The following is an 18,322-nucleotide window of genomic DNA, read 5'->3' on the forward strand; positions in this document are numbered from 1 at the left end:
GGATGGCCACAATGACCTCACCCTCTTCCAGCCTCAGTCTATTCTTTGAGAATGAATGGACGTGGGAGGAGATGCAGATTTGTGGAGACTTCAGTCTAGGGGTTAGGAAGGATGTGGTTTGTAGAGCAGAAGTGGAGTTTGAAAATGCATGAGTGGAGCTTTGTGTGTTGCCACCCTCAGCAAAGAGACATGAGTGGGTGTGCATGCTGAGCCAGTGCCAGCCAAGGGGTCACAGCTGGTGGATGTTGGAGCTGGAAGGGACCTGTCTTTGGGGGTCATTGGAGTTGACTCCTGGCTTCACAGGTGATAGTTCCAAGTCTAGAAGGGGCAGGTGTTCAGTGTAGAGCCAGGACTAGCTTCAGGACCTGGCCTCCTTGTCCTCAGCTTCCCTGCCCCACTGCATGGCCTCTCTGGCTCAGTGTCCCTATATGGTGTGCAGGGCTGTGCCCAGGGTGGGAAGGTATCTGTGTAGTACTGACAGTCCTAGTTCAGAGCTGATGGATCCTTTCCATAGACAATGATACTTTAAGGGTTGCCTTTAAAAAAGAAAAAAAAAAATTTTCCTGTTTGTGAGGTTTTTCCCTCAGGCTCCTGGGTCCACTGCTTCCTCCAAGTGCCCTGACCTTGAGGCTGATCAAGGAGCCTTGCCCTTTCTTATGCTGAGACCTGGAGAAGTTCTAACTCCAGGACTAATGGGAAGGGCCTAGACAAATGAGGAGAGCCTTGGGTGGGACCGCTTCCAAGGAGTAACCTTCACACTTCCCTTTCCCAAACTGGAAATGCTGACAGGTTTTCAAACACTGGCTCCTGCCAGCTTCCAGCACTTCCTTGGTGGGCCAGAGTGAGGGGTAGGTAGCTTGTTCCCAGTTCTCCTTTATCCCAATTTATTTTCCTGGGGAGAGGTGCCTAGAGGGATGGAGGTAACTTCAACTGGGAATTTGGAGGAAGATGGGGCTGAACTGCCCTGGCTCCCTCCCAGCCACATCTACTCAGATTAAAAGCATGTCCAGCTCCCTCAGACCAGTTGGTCTTGATCTACTAAAAGGGGCTAAAGGGTGCCCTCACTCTCCTTTGTTCACTTTCTCCAGCCCAGCTTGGGACTTGGGTAGTGGGACTGGAGATCCAAACCCTGGCTCCCCCACCCCTTCCATCCCAGCCTGTTTCCATGTAGCTGACCCTTCCTAGGGGAGCAGGGAGGGGAAGCCACAGATTGCAAACCCAGGGGCTCCTTTTTCATTCTTTCTAAAACCTCCTTTGTATCCTCAGCCCAAAGGCAATGCTCCCCGTGCCACCTCCAAGCCTGGAATTGTGCATAACCCGGATCTTGTATCTTTGTATAACGGATGTTATTTGTACGAAGGGCAGTTCGTAAACAGCACTTGTTCTTTTAATAAAAGAATGTTTTACAAAAAAAAAAAAAAAAATTCTTCAAAGAGACCCCGCTTCTGGCTTTATAGAAGGGAAAGGGGAGTGGGGTGCCAATTGTGGGGGCCTGCAAGGAGGAGGGCGGGGGTATGGTCAGTGACACTTTCAGAATTTGGATGCCCGGTGTATACACAAATGCAGATAACAGCCCATGTAACCTACAGGGCCGGGCAGCGGGGATGTGTTTAACAAGCTTATGCTTTTGGAAACTGCCTTAGAGTCTTCGGCCCCGCGAAGAAGTCCGGCTCGTCTGGGGCGCTCTCCGCGCACCGCATCCGTAGATGCGCCCTACCCCAGGAGTGCGAGGGAGGTCGGGGCGCACCCCAGGGCAGCCGCGGGGGGCTGCGGGCGGGCACCTGCCGAACTTCGGGCCGCGGGGCCCAGCTCCACCCGCACGCAGCGGGGTGGTGTCTTCCGGGCTGCGGCGTTGCCGGGCAGGCCGGGGGCGGAGCGGAGAAGGAAGGTGACCCGGACGGGGCGGAGTCAGCGCGGCCTGAGCGGCAGCCTTACGCGACGTGAAAGGGATGCTACGGCCGGTGGCGCTCCGCACCTGGGTGAGCAGCCCTCGCTCCGCGCTCGCTTCCGCCTAAACCTCGGGCCGCCAGGCCCTGCCTCTCCGGGCCCAGTGTCCCCGGAGCCCAGGCCAGGCCCTGCCCTTTCCCAAGCCCCGCTTCTCAGCGAAGGGTCCCGAGTCCCCAGGCCGCGTTGTGCTTTGCAGCCCTTCCCTGAGCGCCTTCCTCCGCAGTCCACCCAAAAGAGTGCCAAAGTGCGGGACCTGCCCCGCAAGGCTCCTTCTCCTGTGACCCCATTTTCTTTCCCTCTTGTTTCTCCCATGCCCCTTTGGCCTATCCGGTCTTCACTCCCACACGGCTTCCCTCGACCTCCCCTCTCCACTGATTTTTATTTTTGTTTCCACATCTCTTCTGCCTGTACCAGAGGCGGGACATCTCCTCCTGGCTGGTGAGTATCCCTAGCGTCCTCCTCCTCCCTAGTTCCAGAGACCTTCAGGGCAGAGACCAGGGAATGGAACCAGGAAGGGACGGCCTGCTCCCATCTTCCAGCACTTTTTTCTTGTTGCCCACTGGCTCTAGAAGAGGTGGGGTGGATCGGATAGCACAGGGTGGGAACCAAGCGCCCCAAGATCCTGGCCCTGGGGCCAGCACTTAAGTGGGAGCCAGGATTTGAGGTAAAACTGGAATGCATGCATGGCATTGAAATCCCTTCTCTCTGGAAGTTATGGACCTTAGGACATTCTGGGGGGAATGCTCTTGCCAGGTGGTAGCTGATACATCAGCCTCCCAGAAGCCTGCCATATACCAGGGCAAGCAGGAAATTGGACACTGTGCTTCCAGGGCTTGAGCTGATCCCCCCCACTCCCACCCCAATCTTCTTCCCTGAACACAGGACCGATGGTTCCCTAAAACCCCAGCCAAGTCTGTGGTGGCCCTAAAGACACCTATCAAGGTGAATCTGGTGGCTGGAAAAACCTACAGGTGGTGTGTTTGTGGCCGCAGCAAGAAGCAGGTGAGACTCCTGCCACCCTTCCCACCCACATGCCACCTCTGGCAGGGGATAATACAGTGTCTTCTGAAAGCTCTCACCTGCTCCTCCTCTTCCTGCATATACCTGAAGAACAGGGGGGTTGAGGGGCAACAGTAGCTCCCAGTGCAGTAGCGAGTGGCCTGGAGCTGGCTGGTCTGCATGCTCCCCTTGAAATGAAGCTGTCAACAATAGCTTAGCACACAGCCAGAGCGCTGGAGTCCAAGTGTCCCAATCCCGTGTCCTTCCTCTGGGCACATTTCTGGACTCCAGCTCTACTTCCCCCCTCTCCTTCCTGGGCATTTTCCCAAGCTTTGGATCCCCACATGGGAAGATTCTGCCCTGTCTGTCTTTTCTGCCTTAAACCCAGCCTTCCCCTGTGACTCCTGCTCCTCTTTTTCAGAACACCCTCCCCTTTTGCTGCAGCTGTGACTTTCCTAGTTGCTTGCCACAGCCTGCCTTCTTCTTAGCCTGTGGCCTGTTCGCATCCTCTCTTCTCCTGTCCAGGAGCCTTTCATTCCTGGAGGAATCTGACCCATATTCTTGACCTCGGTCCCTTTCCTTCCTCTGGTGCAGAACTTATAACTGTTCCTCAAAGCCATGTTGGTAATGTCAGCAACCCAGGGTCCTGAGAACCACTTTACCACTGATATGCTGTGGCCTTTAAACAGGTATTTGTGAGGTGGACCAATGCCAAGGGCATGCCAGCCAGGGGAATGTGGCCTGTGTGGGTGGATTGGCACATGTGCCTCTGCCCATGCCCTTTGAGACAGGTTGCTGATTTTTATTTGCTCACTTCTTTCTTTGCTCTTATCCTACCCTAGTCCCAAGGTCAAGAGGCCTTGGCTCCAGTTCTGGACTAACAAAGTGAGTCCCCTCTTTGGGCCTCAGTTTCCATTACTCAGTCTGCTCAGAGGGGTTCTGGGATATTCCTATTTCTGCACCAGGCAGGCAGGTACCCTGGGGCATTCCTTCCTCCCTAACATGCCTGATTGTTTACTGGAGCCAAAACAAACTGCTCCTGCTGTATTAAAGCACTGTGAAGCGCTTCTCCAATATAGAGAAGTTTTTACCCTGGGAACATGGGAAAGGAAATGAATTTCATGAAGAAATAGGATCAGTGTAGACGCAGAGCCTAACAAAACCTTAGTATAACATTGTAAATACCTGAGGTTTCCTTTGATCTTAACTCTTGTGTCCTGGCCTTCTGGGTTCCCCACTTCCCTGCAGACTAACAGTTGTAAATACTTATTTTTTTCCAATATGGGGGATTAAAAACCAGAACACTGTACCGTGTGGTACATCCCCAGCATTCCCCTACCCCGTTTTTTTTTTTTTTTTTAATTTCGAGACAGGGTCTCACTAAGTTGCTGAGGCTGGCCACCACACCCAGCATGCTGTAAATACTGAATTTACTATGGGCAAAGGACATAATGACCATTTGTTTTTATTTCCTCATGACAGACCTACTCTTATCAGTGAAGCTGTTCTGGAGCCTGAACCCTAACTACTGGGCTAGCTCTGCCTGGCCTCCGCAGGGGGGCTCAGGTCTTATGACTCTTTTTTTCCCCTCCACCAGCCTTTCTGTGATGGCTCCCACTTCTTTCAACGAACCGGCTTATCCCCACTCAAGTTCAAGGCCCAGGAGACCCGAATGGTGGCCCTCTGTACCTGCAAGGCCACCCAGAGGCCCCCATACTGTGATGGCACCCACAGGAGTGAGCAGGTGCAGAAGGCAGAAGTAGGCTCCCCACTCTGAGGGGTGGCTACTTGACTCCAGGACGCTGACAGGCACCCCCTTTGTGGGGAAAGAAACTGAGTGCCAAGCCCAAGAAGGAACCATCTGGGGGCCCCAGTACCCACAGCTGGCTTGTTCCCCACAACCCAAGGTCTTCAGTTACAGCAATTGGGAGGGGGTCCCTGGTTCAGGGTCTGCTGGTGGAGAAGGTGGCATTAAACAAGCATGACTCCCTGGAGTGGTGTTCTGTGGTCACTGAGGTGAGGACAGGCACTGTCCTGTATCACATTTTAACCTGTGTGGGAGCTGAGGCTGCCTGGCAGGCTACAGGGGGGCACCTCAGATTAATTCCACGTAAGCATGGTAAGGCCAGGAGAGCCACCCATCCTATCCCATGTCCCCTTCCCCAAAGAACTACAGGCTCCAGGGAGGATGCAGCATTTATTACAAAGCCAAGAAATACAAATGTCCCAGTGCAAGAGGAGGGTACAGTCACAGGACCTCAAACAGGACAAGGTACAGACAAAGCCATGGGGGCTCCCAAACCCACACACCTCCTTGTGACAGTCTGGCCTCCTCCCAGATCTATGTACATTGGAGGAAAACCAGGTGGGTAGGGTCTGCTGGGGCCTGCCCCTGAGGGGGCGCTCTTTTGACCTCTCAGAGTTGTGCTTCTAGATGCCTCTGTCACTGTCCTGACTTGGCCTCAGCTGGGGTTGAGGAGGGGGGCTGGAGGACTATTTGCCTTTGGCAGAACCTGGGGTCTGTGCTTGTCTAAGGTTAACCTCATCCCTGCCCCTTTGTTCTGGGTCTCCAAGTGAGGCTTCACCACCAGTCTTGAAAGTAAGGGTCCTGGGCCAGGGTAGGGGCAGGAAGGGGCGAAGCAGTTCATGTTGCTAAAGCCACACATGGACTTCCCAGGGCTGGGATCCCCCATGCCTGAATCTTCTCTTCCACAAGATAAATGATGCAAAGGCCACACGCACAGGGAAAAAGGGCCGAACTATCTAGTCTTTGCACAAGATTTCCACTGCATGAGGAGGTGAGGGAGATGCCTTCTCACTGCCCACTTGCTCCTCAGATCCAGGGGACAAACTGCACTTGTAAAAGGCACTGTCTTCAAAAATCTCTGGACATTCAGCAATGGGGGGCTGGGCAGGGGCAGGACAGCAGCCAAGATGGGTAGAGAAACATGGTGGACCCCATACCGGGCCAGATAGAGCTGTGTCTAAAGCTTTGGGGGCTGGTGGGGTCCCTCAACACCCCATCTGCCTTGGGAAACAGGGAGAAATGGAGTAGGGCTTCACCCAACTTCCAGTGGCCCCTTGAGTTCACCTCCAGGCAACCCCCAAAGAGCAGAGCAAACTACACAAGACCCCCTAAAAATGAAACACACACACACACACACACACACACAGTTCTCCCCACCGTCCCATGGCATTTAAATTAATCTGGTTGGTCCATAGAAAATAAGTATGTATATTTGGTCTTTCCTATTTACATACATATATATAGATTTATTTATAAAACCCACCTCCCACTTCTATGGTGGGAGGAGCTGGGTAAAGTAGAAGAGGTGGAAAAAAGGCCCAGAAAAAGTGAAAGGAGGGAGAGGTGGCTGCAAAGGAGGGAAAGGACCCCTTTCCTCAAGTTAAAGGGGGCACAGGAGCTCCGTTGACAGTCATCTTCCGCCCCCTGCTGGTGGAGGATGGTGTCTGCAGGCAGTTCGAGGCACCCCCGTTGGCAGCTGTGGTGGCCCCACTGGCTGTCGAAGGGGGAGTGGGGGAGGTAGGGTGGGTGGCTGGGGGGCCGTGGGAGCTGGGAGAGCCATGGGAGGGAGTGGCAGGGCTGGGTAGGGAGGAGGAAGTGGCTGGCAGGGTGGCAGGGCTAGGAGCCTTGTCGCTGACTGACTCACACTCGGATGCCCCGCTGGTGTTGGTGCCCTCTGAAGGAGTGGGCACTGTGGGCAAGGTGAGTCGCTTGCAGGCTGGCTGAACACGGTACTTTAGAGGGAGAGGGCCATTCTGTGGTGAGAGGGAGATGGAGAAAGGCAGGGACAGAGGGTATCAGGAGAAAGGCTAACTCGGGAGCCACCAGCCCCACCCCAAAGTGCCCACACAAGAACAAAGAGAAGGTATGGGCCTTTCAGAGGGGAGACCAGCAGAGCAGAGGACACGAACAAAGCAAGAGGCAGAGACAGAGGGACACACAAAGACCCAGAGAGACGGAGGCTTGGAAAGAAAAAGAAGAGACAGGAAATAGAATACAGAAAGCAATATTTGCTCCTGGCAGCCACCTATTTCTGACCCCAAATTAGCACAGAATGGGCCAGAAGAGCCCTTTCTCCTGAGTGTGGGAGTTTAATCAGCAAGAGAGGGCCAGAGGCTGACCTGGTATGACAGACAACCCCAGACACACCCAGCTCCCAAGACAAGGGATGGACACGAGGGAGGATTGAAGAGGATAGCCCGAGTGGTCACTGTGGACACAAACTAATGCCTGCCTCCACCCTGCACCCTGCCCAGCTCACCCGTCGCCAGGGGTAGATGTAGGCGATATCCATGAGGGTGTAGTATTCCTTTAGGGGCTCGTCCTCATAAAGAACCTCCACCTGGGGAGGGAAGGGATAGATACTGTGAACCTGGCCAGGTGCAGGAGCTGGGAGGTGGGGCAACGTGGAGGGTGGATTGCAGGTGGCCTTCGCTACTGAGGGCTGTCATGTGGATTTGACTTCCCCATCAGAGCTGTCCCCACGTAACACCTGACCACAGGTGGGATGGGATCCAGAAAAGTTGCTGCTCAGCCCCAGCCATCCTCATAGCTGTCAGTCCCCTCCTCTCTGGCAGGCGTCCCCGAAGACCTAACAAGGCTGAAAGGAACTCCTGGCCACTGGCTGTCACCCTTGGATGCACAATGGACTGGCCAGGGGAGCTTAAAAAAACCATCAAAGCCTATATCCCAGCCCCAGAGACGCTGACCTAACAGGTGAATCCAGAGGCGGCTCACTATAGATACAGGACTAGGTACAGCAGAATTTAGGATTCACCCTCTGAGCCTTGCTACTCAAAGCGCAGTCCTGGTGGTCCGTTTACCTTCCACATTGGCACCACTTAGAAGCCCACTAGAAATGTAGAACTGAATGCACCAGAACCTGCCTTTCAACAAGATCTCCTGGCCATCATGTACACATTCAAGTCTGGGAGGCCCTGTCCTAGAGCTGGCCCTCCCACAGCCAGCTGGCCCTATATTTTTACCTGTACACCTCCTTCCACAATTCTGAGTGTGTAAGTGTGAGTGCACATACACCCTCACCCCAGGCACCTCTGTACAATGACTTCAACAGACACAGACTATGCCACCCTAATCTTGGGTTCAACCACCCTTCTCCATAGGCTGTTACACAGTCACACCAGCCCCCAGTGACGCCTAGCCAGCCCTGAGCAATAGTTGGGGTGCAGACTGTCAGACCCTCTCACAAAGACACTCCTGTTTTGAGAAGGCCCAGGACTCACCTTGTACTTGCTGGGTACATCCATCTTGTTGCGAAGGAACTTGGCAAGGTGCATGACGGTCATGGCTGCTGGGCATCGCAGGAAGCGCACCCCTGTCTGCTGGGGAGAGATGCCTGTGAGGGGCCTCCCAGGCACTGCCTCACAGCCCACAGCCCACTCCTGGGCAGGCCCCAGCATTCACCTTCTCCTTGTCCCCATCCCCATTCTCCAGGGGGCCCTTCTTCTCCTCCCGGTCCCTGGAGAAGGAGAAAGAAGAAAGCTAGAGTGACCCTGGAGCAGACAGGATCCCTCACCGCACACACATTGAGGGCTCCCAGCAGATGGGGCCAGCCCAGGCCTGGACTGGACTTGCCTGACACCTTCGTAGAACTCGATGGAGAGGCTGACAATCTCATCGTCACTCAGCGCCCCCTTCTCCTGCTCCAAGACCTCACCGCGGTCCTCATTGGAGCCATTAGGGACTGCAGAAAGAGCTTGGGGGGTGAGTGGGAGATAGGGGGGAGGAGGCTCACAGGGACAGAGGGTCACAAAGCTCAGTCAGGTGAGCCCGGCCACCCTCTCAGCAGGGGAGTGGGGTGCCCTGTGGGAGGATGCATGGCGGTAGGCAACCCTACCTCCTGGCACAGGCCCAGGAATAGGCATGCGCACACTCACCCTCTGTCAGGGGGTACGCTGCGTAGAAATCTCGACGCCGTTTCATCTCATCTGGAAGGAGGAAGAAGCAGGGTAAGAGTGCAGGAGACTAGGAGATGACAGGAGAGGGGGGAGGGGAGAAGGGGACACAAATACCTTTGAAAAGCCCAGGGACCAATTTGTAGACTATGTCTTGGAGGGTTTTGTCAGATCTGGGGAAAAAAGTTCAGGGACTATCAATAGTCACATCATCCTACTATCCCCAGCCTGGGACCCTCTTCCAACCCTTCCCTACACCCGGTGCCCAGGCCTCGGACTTCCTAGTATTTCTTAGCCTATAAGCTAGGAGTAACCAAGAGGGAGGGGAGGGACAGAGTCCAGGCCCTACTTCTCCTGACCAGCTGCCCTGGCTACAGGAGGCAAAGAGGATGAGGGGACAGAGGTAGGCTGACCTACCAGCTGGGTAGTGGCAGGGGGAGCAATGCCAGGCCCACCTGATACTCAGCAGCGGTCGGGTTTTATGGACCTGCACATCACACATGGGGCAGTATTTGTTGGTCTCCAGGTAACGCACGATGCAAGTTTTGCAGACTTGGGGGGTATGGACAGAGAGAGGACAGTCAGTGCCCCTTTCCTACCCCAGGACCAGTCCCCATTCCCTCTGCTCAGATTCAGGCATCTTCTCTTCTCCACCTTGTCCCAGCAGTTCAGGGCTGTTCAGAGGCCGGGCATGGTAATACATGTTCTGTACTTTCCCTTGTCCATCCTTGGGAAAGGATAGGTCTTGTGTGTTTGTGTATGAGACAGGTTGGTGTCCTACACAACATATAAAGTGAGCTTCAATGGGGGCTGGGGTTGTGGCTCAGCGGTAGAGCGCTCACCTCGAACGTGCGAGGCTCAGCACCACAAAATCATACATAAAGATGTTGTGTTCAACTACAACTAACTAAATAAATATTTAAAAGTGAGCTTCAAGTTCTAGGCCCCCTGATGGAGTACAAAACAAGAGTCAGCCTGTTAAGAGCCCTCCTAAGCATTTGACCTCTTGCAACCAAGACCACGTGCAAACGAGGGACACCTGGACCTTGAGAGTATGAAATTTCAGCCACACAGATTCAAGAGACCTGAGATTCCAGATGCCAGTTCCTGAAATGAACTTCTGGGACGAGACAACCCCTGCCCCAAGTTATCCCTCCCAGGCTTGTCCATGACCTAGGGCTTCCCAGTAGGCACATGGGCGTCAGCTCTCCGGGGCAGGAGCTTATTGTCCATCTTCCCTACAGCGCCCCCCAACCTGGGCCCAGAGGCTGCCCACCCTGCACCCAACTCACAGGAATGCAAGCACTCCACAATAGTGGTTGCATCAATGAAGTATCCCCCACAGAGGGCACACATGAGGTGAGGGTTCAGCTCCGTGATTTTGATCCGTGTGGTCCGATGCATGATGCCAGGTCTGGGGCTGGGGGGACTGGGGGGGCTTGGGAGCTTCACTCTGGAAAATGGAAAATGAATCAGAAACCCGAGATCCAACACCCCCTCTCTAACAGCTCTCCCAGAGCCCAAGCCCCTCTTTGCCTTCAAGGTAGGACTGGGTGTGTTCATGTGGCTGGTTCTCTCTTGTCCTCTGAGTGTTCACTGGGTACCTAGGGGCTCAGGAGATTCATGTGACCTTGAGCAACAAGGTCATGCTCCATCTTAGAAGCAGCAGGAAAGATTAAAGTTAAATCATAAGAAGTACTCAACTCCTCAGAGGATGTGTGGAGTCAGGAAAATGGAAGACAGCAGGGTTTTACTTTTATTCTTCATTTTTAATTTTGCAGTGCTAGGGATTGAAGTTGGGCATTGCACATACTAGTTAACAGCTCTACCACTGACCTATACCCCAGCCTGAGCAGGGGTTTTAAAAATCTCTCCAATCCTGCCAGGTGCAGTGGCACACACCTGTAATCCCAATGGCTGAGGCAGGAGGATCATAAGTTTGAGGTCAGCCTGGGCAATTTAGAGATGCTGTCTTTAAAAAAAAAGGGGGAAGGAGACCTGGGGGATGTGGCTCAGTGGTAAAGCACCCCTGGGTTTAATCCCAGCACTGCAAAAAAATAATTTAAAAAAAATCTTCCTGATTCTGATCCATATCCACTCAAGTGGTCAAACATACAGAGTACTAGGAGCTATGAGGAAACTCAGGTAAATAAGCCATTTCCCTGAACTTCAATGAATGTAAGAAGGGAAGAATAAATTATTCCTATCTCTCTATCCCTCCACCCACTGCAAGGCCTCTCTGCTCCTCTCCAGGAAGCCTGCACTGGAAACACCACAGCATAGGCTGCCCTATTTGGTGGTGGCACCTATCACTGGTCCTTGCTATGTGGCTAAATTAGGCTCCAGAGCACCCTGGAAATTCCCTCTACCCTGACCGTTTGGCTTCCAGGCCTGGTACTCAGACCGGGAACACTGAGGATAGTCCCTCCATGCCCCAAGTTGGGAAAGGGGTCCAGCCTAACCCCAGGTCCAACCCTGGACTCTACAGGTGACAGCAGTTAAAGAGCCTGGGCAAGATTGCTACTGTCCCCAGCACAGGAATCCCTCCCACTGGACCCAACCAATAAGCCACTGTACACATGGATACATTCATATTCTCGATCCACCCTTTCATGCATACGCAGGAATTTCCCCATGTGGCCACTGCCACTCCACCATCTCCCACCCTGGAGTCATTTCTGCTGCCTGTCCACAGGTTCTCCTAGATGCCTGTCAAAGCTGGGCAGAAAGTTATCTGCCCTTAGCTCCCTGGCAGGGCCTGGAGGTCAGTCCAGGGCTGGCTCTGGACTGGCTGCCATACTTTCTCAGTACATAAACCAAACCTGCTCCTAGAAGGGCTGGGCCCCTTCCCGTCCTCCTCTTTCCCAGAGTGCAAGCCCAAGGGTGGGGCGTGGGAGGGTGACCAAGCCCCAGCAGCTCCTTTACAATAGGCTCACACCCATTTCTCTTTTCCAGAAAGATTTCTTTTAAAGCCACCACACTGAGTTTTCTAGGACAAGACATTCACAGCCAGGATCAGCAGTTTCTATAGAGACCCTAGGATGAGTCTGGCTAGGACCCAAACAGCCACCAGAGGCCCAGGGCACCTGGCCAGAGACCAAAAGAGATGGAAGGACACAAAGGCCACATGTCAGGGGAGAGACACCAAGGTACAGAGCAGACAGAAAGGAACAAGCTGGCCTCAGAGCTGGCCCAAAGGACCCTGGGGCCTACAGACCCAGCCTGAGGAAGGAAAGGGGTTTCCACTCCACATAGGGTGGCCTCAGCCAGCCCTCCCTACATGGGTCCCCTTCACAATTACGCAGAAGGCTGCTGGCTACTCCACTGTTTAGCTGTTTCCATAGTAACCCTGTACCTGGCAAGATGCCCAAATATTATTACAACCATCCAGAGGAGAGAACAAACTCCAAGTGGCTGTCTCTCTGAGCATGTGTAACATCTATCCTATGTGTACGTGCCATCTGGGCCTCCAAAGGTACTTGGTGGACTGCTTGTCCTGTGTATGTCGGTGTCCAGATGTATCAACATATGTGTGCATGCACAGCCAGAAACTAAACACAGTAGGACTCAATCATGCTGGGGGTCCAAACAGCCAGAGGTAATCCTGCTCCCATCTTTCTCTCTCTCACCCACACCTGCATACACCTACAAACAGGTAGGCTCTACACACTGCTTTAGCCCCTCATTCACACACTTGCTGTTTCTGAAACAGACACTTGCTCTTAAAAACTCTAGGAGTAGCCAGGCACAGTGGTGCATGCCTGTAGTCCCAGCAGCTCAAGAGGCTGATGCAGGAGGACTGCAAGTTCAAGGCCAGCCTCAGCAACTTAGCCAGGCCCTACGCAATTAAGTGAGATCCTGTCTCAAAAAGAAACAAGACAAAAATCTGCAAGAAAAAAACAAAAGCCATACGCTACAAACAGCCACACCCCTCACCATCTCCATCCAGTGGTTAGTGAGAATTCAGACCAAGACTGTCCTCCAGGGCCCTTTCTGGACCAAGAGAAAAGTGAGAGAAAGAACTGAGGTGCTTACAGAGTGAAATGCTCCTCTTGCCACCCCCATCCCCAGGGCCTCAGAATGCCACCTCTGGGGCTGGGGGTGGGGAGAAGCACTGATTGGCTCCTCACCTGATTGCCATGGTTACCTGCAGGGCCCTGCCAGCAGGTGCCAAGAGCAACTGTAAACAGGAGCTCTGTTTCCACAGAGAATCCCCTCCCCATCACCCCCGCCCCAGGACTGGGCCCCATGTTCCTGACACCCAGTTCCTCCCCAGATACAAATGGTGGTGTTCTATGGGCAGCAGAGTGAGGGAAGAGGGTGATGTCCAGCTGTCATCACTGTAGGGGAAGAGCCTGAAGATGAAAGTGGGAGACAGAAGAAGGGGGACAGAGATATTAGGAAATGGAGCTGTGGGGGGGCTTTAACAGCCAATCCCAACTATGTTCCCCCAGTGGACCTGCCCACTGACATCCCAACACACCCTTCCCCTAGCCAGGTCCTTTGTTAACTTCTGTCCTCAACCCCACTGTCTTTGCAAGGGTGTGCTCCTTAAGAGGCCCCAGTTCCTTGTGCTGGAGGTGACTGATGGGCACACAGCACCCAATCCGAACCCGTGCCATTCAAGCCTGGCAGTGTCTTTCCTCAAAGCCTCCTAACAGTCCCTACACCTCTCCATTTTCACAGTCCACTGTGGAAGCCGGCCCAAAATCAGTCCTCTCCCTGCCAGTTTCTTCTTGTCCCTTCTGCAGAAGAAGCTGGCTTCTGATAACCCAGAGGTCCCTGCTGCTCCTGGGATGGCAGCTGCAGTACTCTTTGCCCTTCCTCTCCTCTAAATGAGATCAGCCTGACTACTTCACTATTGTCTCCTGGTCTTGGGAAAAGTCATTCAAGGTCACATCCAGATGTGACTAGCAAAGATGGAAGGTATCTTAGAAAGCATCTTGTCTAATTCTCTCATTTTACAGATGAAGAAACTCAGAGTGAAGTGACTTGTCTAAGGTCACACAGCAAACCAGTAGCAGTCCTGGACAAGAAATCTGCCTGCCTCCTGCGCCAGTACTCTGTACACACTGGCACTCAGTGGGGCTCCCTGCTCATCTAAAGAAGCCTGCTTAACCCCATCCAGGCTAAAGGAAGGGCAGGAGAACCACCCAACAGCCCTTCTGGGAGGAAGTCAAAGCCGGCTCATGGCAAGACCATCAGCACCATTCTAGTCTTTAAGGAGGAAGAGGGAGCAGAGCCTATCCCCTTCCACAGTACAGATAGGGAAACCAAGCTCCATGAAAGCACAGCAAGCCAATAAGACATACACCCTCAATCTTCAGACTCCATTCCTCTCCCAGCCTCGTGGGCCCAACTGTGTAAATCCCATATATTTGTTTGGGGCCCTGCGGTTCTGCCCTGGGACACTGAATTTATCAACTTTCCCTGACCCTTGGCAATAGCACAGAGCTCTGCTCCTTTATCTCCCTGCTGCACCCCACTACCTTGGAAAAAGACCTCCAGCCTCCAGCTTCCTGAAGCTGGGCTTATTCTATCTACCCTCCCTCTCTCCCTTCCTTTACCACCTTTGAGTTCCCTAAAATCAAACAAAGACAAAAACCCAAAATACACGCACAAAGCAACACACTGTCAGATATATACACAGAGAGCCAGACACACCCCCTCCTCTCTTACACTTACAACACACAAGGTTAGATAGGCTGGAAACCACACACACACACACACACACACACACACACACACACACTCTAGACAGACACTTGGCCAGACCCACCAGGCCAGACACACCCCACCACACATACAGCCAGACTCAACCTGGCCTATACTTGCCAGATATACAAGTCATCCCCATCAATCCCATCCCATCCAGAAGCCCACTACCCTGATGTCCCTGCCTGAAACCAAAGCTGCAAACACACACTAACCTTTTGTGCATCCCTTATCCTGCCACTGTAAATTATAAGTGTTCTAGCAACAAAGGCAATTCAGCTCTCAACCCAGCTCCAGGGCCAGAGGCTGGAGAGCTGCTGCGGGCATCTGACCTGCACAAAGATGTAACCTCTTCCTGTTCAGGCTCTCTCCATTCCCATGGCAACTGTTCCATCAACCAAGATCTCTCAGGGGAGGCCAGGGGCAGCAAAGTCCCTTTCCTGCACATCTCCTAAGACTTCAACTTAAGCTCTACACAATTACACAAGGTCTCGATCCTGAAGTCTGTTTCCTGCCTAATTCCAAATACAGTTCTAAGGCTTTAAGCCCCAACATCAAACCAGGAAACCCCTGGGAAAACCTCCCCACTGAAAGGCTACAACAGAGCTGGCTTTATACTCCTTCTCCAAGTAATAACACCTTGGAGCAGAGTGAAGGGGATGGGAGGAGAGAAATCAGAGTTTCAGGAACAGCACAAACTGCTAGAGGCCCACAGCAGGAGGCAACAGACAGTAGGAGTAACCAGGAGCGCCCCTCCCCCAGCGACGTGAGCGCTGGAGAGACTGAGGCAGTACGGGGGAGATGGGGCTCTGAGGGACAAAACACCCCCCAGAAAGTAAGGGGGAATACTTCTACAATATTTAGAGGCAAATTCGCTCCCAACTCCATGCCTCCTTCCCCCTCAAGCCAATCGGAACAATTCTGGGCAGATGGACGGAGTGCAGGAGAGAGAGGAAGGGATGGTATGCCCAGGCACTCCGTGGAGGCAAGAGGCACCGGGTGTCTACAAGCTCAGGGTCCCAGTCCCTCCGAGTTAGCAGTAGGAGGAGGGTCTGGGGAGGAAAGGACCGTGGCTTCTCCAGTGCAAGAGGGGCCAATTTTCTAAATCCTTCATGCTCCAGTTGGCAAAGGGAAATAAGCGTGATAAATGTCCCCCCATTTTCATCCCAGTCGCTCTGCGCGGGCTTCCCGAGGAGCTGGGGTCAAAGGATCAGGGACCCCAGGGACTGAGCGACCTCTTCCTCCTTCCCTAGGGTCAAACTTTAGGCGGGAGCCCAGAAGAGGTGTTAGTGGAAAGCTCTGCTGAGGTGGTTCAGAGAGGGGGCGGGGCGCCCTGCACTGGGACCCGGGTAGGAGGTGCCCGAGAGGACCAGGACCCCGGCAGAGAAGGGCGCCCTCCCCCGGCCTCACAGCGATCCGATCCGAAAACCGTGTCCCCTTCCTCTCGGCCTGAAATCCTCACGCGTCCATGATGCCCCACTGCCCTCCGGAGAGGCGACCCCTGCCCAGACCCAAACGAGTAGACTGGCTAAAACCAGGAAAGGCTCTGGTTCCGGGCGAGACCAGGAGGACCAAGATCCATCCCAGCGCGTACCCCCTAAAGCCCTCCTAGCTGTCCGGGACCCTCCCCCTCGCTACCTCGGGAGCAGGTCTACCAGGGGGCTGCTGCACAAAGAGGTGGTGGTCGAGGGAGATGCCAGATCGTTAGAGGGGGAATCCACTTCGGCCATCTTGGAAAGGAGGAAAGGGAAAAGGGGACAGAAAAAAGGGAGAAAGAAAGGCGGACGGAGCGAGCTTGGACAGGGGCTGGCGGGGTGGGAGGGGGGACACCAGCAGGCCGGGTTCATGGCTCCCTCTCCCGTGGGGCTTGCAGGGAAGGATGGACCGGCCCCTATTCCCATCCCCAGACGGTTATAGGGCAGGAGAAGGGAAGGAAGCCGGAGTCCGCGTCCGCTTACCTGGGTTCGGGGTCCGGTGGGTCTCGGGGAGGGGGGGATGGGAGGGAAGGGAAGGGAGGGAGGGGAGGGGGCAGCAGCCGTGTCGCTCGCTCGGGCGGCGGGAGGGGAGAAACCTACGCTAAGAAAGGAGTTTGTGAGAGCAGCTTGGGGTGGGAGGGAGAGAGGGGAGGGGAGGGGACAGAGGGGGAGGGGAGGGACCGGAGTTGGGGGGGAGACAAAATGGCTTTTTTCCTCCAGACAAGAGTAGGTCCCGCCCACCACTCACCCACGTGACCTCATTCCTTCAGGGTGTTTGCCGAGCTGCGAAGAGGAGCGGGAGAGGCTTGCGCCGCTGCTCCTCGGGCGGTGCCCGGCCCCCCAAACCCGGGCAGGACCCCTCTTTCCCAAACAGCCCCCTGAACCTAGAGGATAAACCCTGTTTTGTTACTCTGTAGTTATCCCTTCGTGCCCCCCCCACTGACCCTGCGATCCCCACCTAGCTGGGGCGCCGGGAAAATGGTGAAATGAGGAGCAGGCGGAAATGTGGCTCGCAGCCCCAGCGTGCCTCCACCAAAGGGCCCTCTGGCGGGGGGCGCGGCGCCTCCAGCCATACGTCCTAGTGGTTTCCATTCACTCCAGCTGACACTCCCTTAAAATTACTAACTGCATCTCTGTGAGCAAGTGTGTCTTCCCCACTCCCGACGCCCCTCTGGGCGACAGGTCACCCGGCCCCAGCCGGTGTGCTTCACAGGGATCCCCGTACTGGGTCCTGGGCTCAGGGGCAACCTGCAGGCAGGTCTCACTGCGGGGGCTCGGTTGCTGTGGCCCAGGAGGGCGCAGCGTCATGAAGAATAAAACAACCGAGGGAGGAGACCAGCTCAGACTGGAACTCAGGCGTCCGGCCTGGGACACAATAATCGGCCGAATTCGAGAGTCAGAACGGACTAGAAAACCAGGCGCCAGGGCTGGAAAGTGGGCCCGCGCTTTTTCCCTGCCTTGCGCTGATTCCCGCATTTTTCTCCTTGCGCTCTGCGCTTGGCATGGCTGTGCGCCTCCCCTGTCGCCTCGGCGGGAGCGACCAGCGCGTAGGAGATCGGTGCCAGCCCACTCCGACCATAGCTCTCGGCTCCGGCCAGCGCTCGCTATCGGGTCCCCAGAGGCTCCGGCTCAGGGAAGGAGGCTTGGAAAAGCCAGGAGAATGGGGACCTGGCGCCAAGGAAGCGAATCGATTATGCGTTATGGCGACGACCGTGGGCCTCATTAGAGAACAGTCTATTGGCTTATTCGTTATTCACGATTTATTAGAGATGGCCACCATGACTGTCCGTCCAAAGAGCTCGATTATCCGGCCAAAAACGTCATTAAGAGTCCTGACAGGGGGTTGGCTGGAGTTAGGAGACGTATCTTGGCTGAGCTTCGGAGCTCTTGCCTCCAGCTCCTTCCTTCCGTACTTGCAGCCAAAGCAATCCCGAAGCTGGGCACCCCCGACCCCAACCTGAATGCTTTCATCCAGATTGGCAACCAGGAACCCTGTGGACATTGGCCGCCAAATGAACCGAGCCTCCGTCTTCAGCCCACATTGGACAAATGGGAGTGAGGAGGAAGGGCGGGAGGAATTTCCGCCTAGAGTCCGTGGTCCTAGAAGCCGCGGGAGAGACCCCTGGAGGATCCGGTACCTGCTGCTCCCAGATCCTGCACGAGAAGACCCGTGGGTTCACCGGCTGTCCTGGGGTCAAGTATGGCGTCTGCCTCCTGAACTCTCCAGCGATGGCATCCACTCGCTC

General features: G+C 54.6%; 2 protein-coding genes across 5 annotated transcripts; one reads left to right on the top strand and one right to left on the bottom strand.

Moving 5' to 3' along the window:
* The first annotated feature begins 1,865 nt into the window (after window positions 1-1,865).
* Window positions 1,866-4,940, top strand: CISD3 (CDGSH iron sulfur domain 3). The gene is made up of 4 exons (XM_081271308.1): window positions 1,866-1,979; window positions 2,362-2,385; window positions 2,830-2,949; window positions 4,544-4,940. The coding sequence occupies exons 1-4, from the start codon at window positions 1,950-1,952 to the stop codon at window positions 4,721-4,723; spliced, it is 354 nt and encodes a 117-aa protein (XP_081127434.1). The 5' UTR covers window positions 1,866-1,949; the 3' UTR covers window positions 4,724-4,940.
* Window positions 4,941-5,131: 191 nt separating this feature from the next.
* Window positions 5,132-16,643, bottom strand: PCGF2 (polycomb group ring finger 2). Of its 4 annotated transcripts, none has more exons than XM_081271290.1 (10): window positions 16,560-16,643; window positions 10,179-10,339; window positions 9,342-9,438; window positions 9,004-9,059; window positions 8,869-8,919; window positions 8,567-8,675; window positions 8,396-8,450; window positions 8,215-8,310; window positions 7,233-7,313; window positions 5,132-6,726 (listed from the first exon to the last, which is right to left on the bottom strand). In XM_081271290.1, exons 2-10 carry the CDS (start codon window positions 10,288-10,290, stop codon window positions 6,349-6,351), a joined length of 1,035 nt encoding a protein of 344 aa, XP_081127416.1. In that variant the 5' UTR covers window positions 10,291-10,339; window positions 16,560-16,643; the 3' UTR covers window positions 5,132-6,348. The 4 variants fall into 4 exon arrangements, with proteins under 4 accessions (XP_081127416.1, XP_081127415.1, XP_081127414.1 ...); XM_081271289.1 differs by having other exon boundaries at window positions 8,215-8,313; XM_081271288.1 differs by lacking the exon at window positions 16,560-16,643 and adding an exon at window positions 10,423-10,443 and having other exon boundaries at window positions 8,215-8,313.
* Window positions 16,644-18,322: the final 1,679 nt, after the last annotated feature.

Source organism: Spermophilus citellus, assembly GCF_964194105.1.
Source record: "Spermophilus citellus genome assembly, chromosome: 17".
NCBI lineage: Eukaryota > Metazoa > Chordata > Mammalia > Rodentia > Sciuridae > Spermophilus > Spermophilus citellus.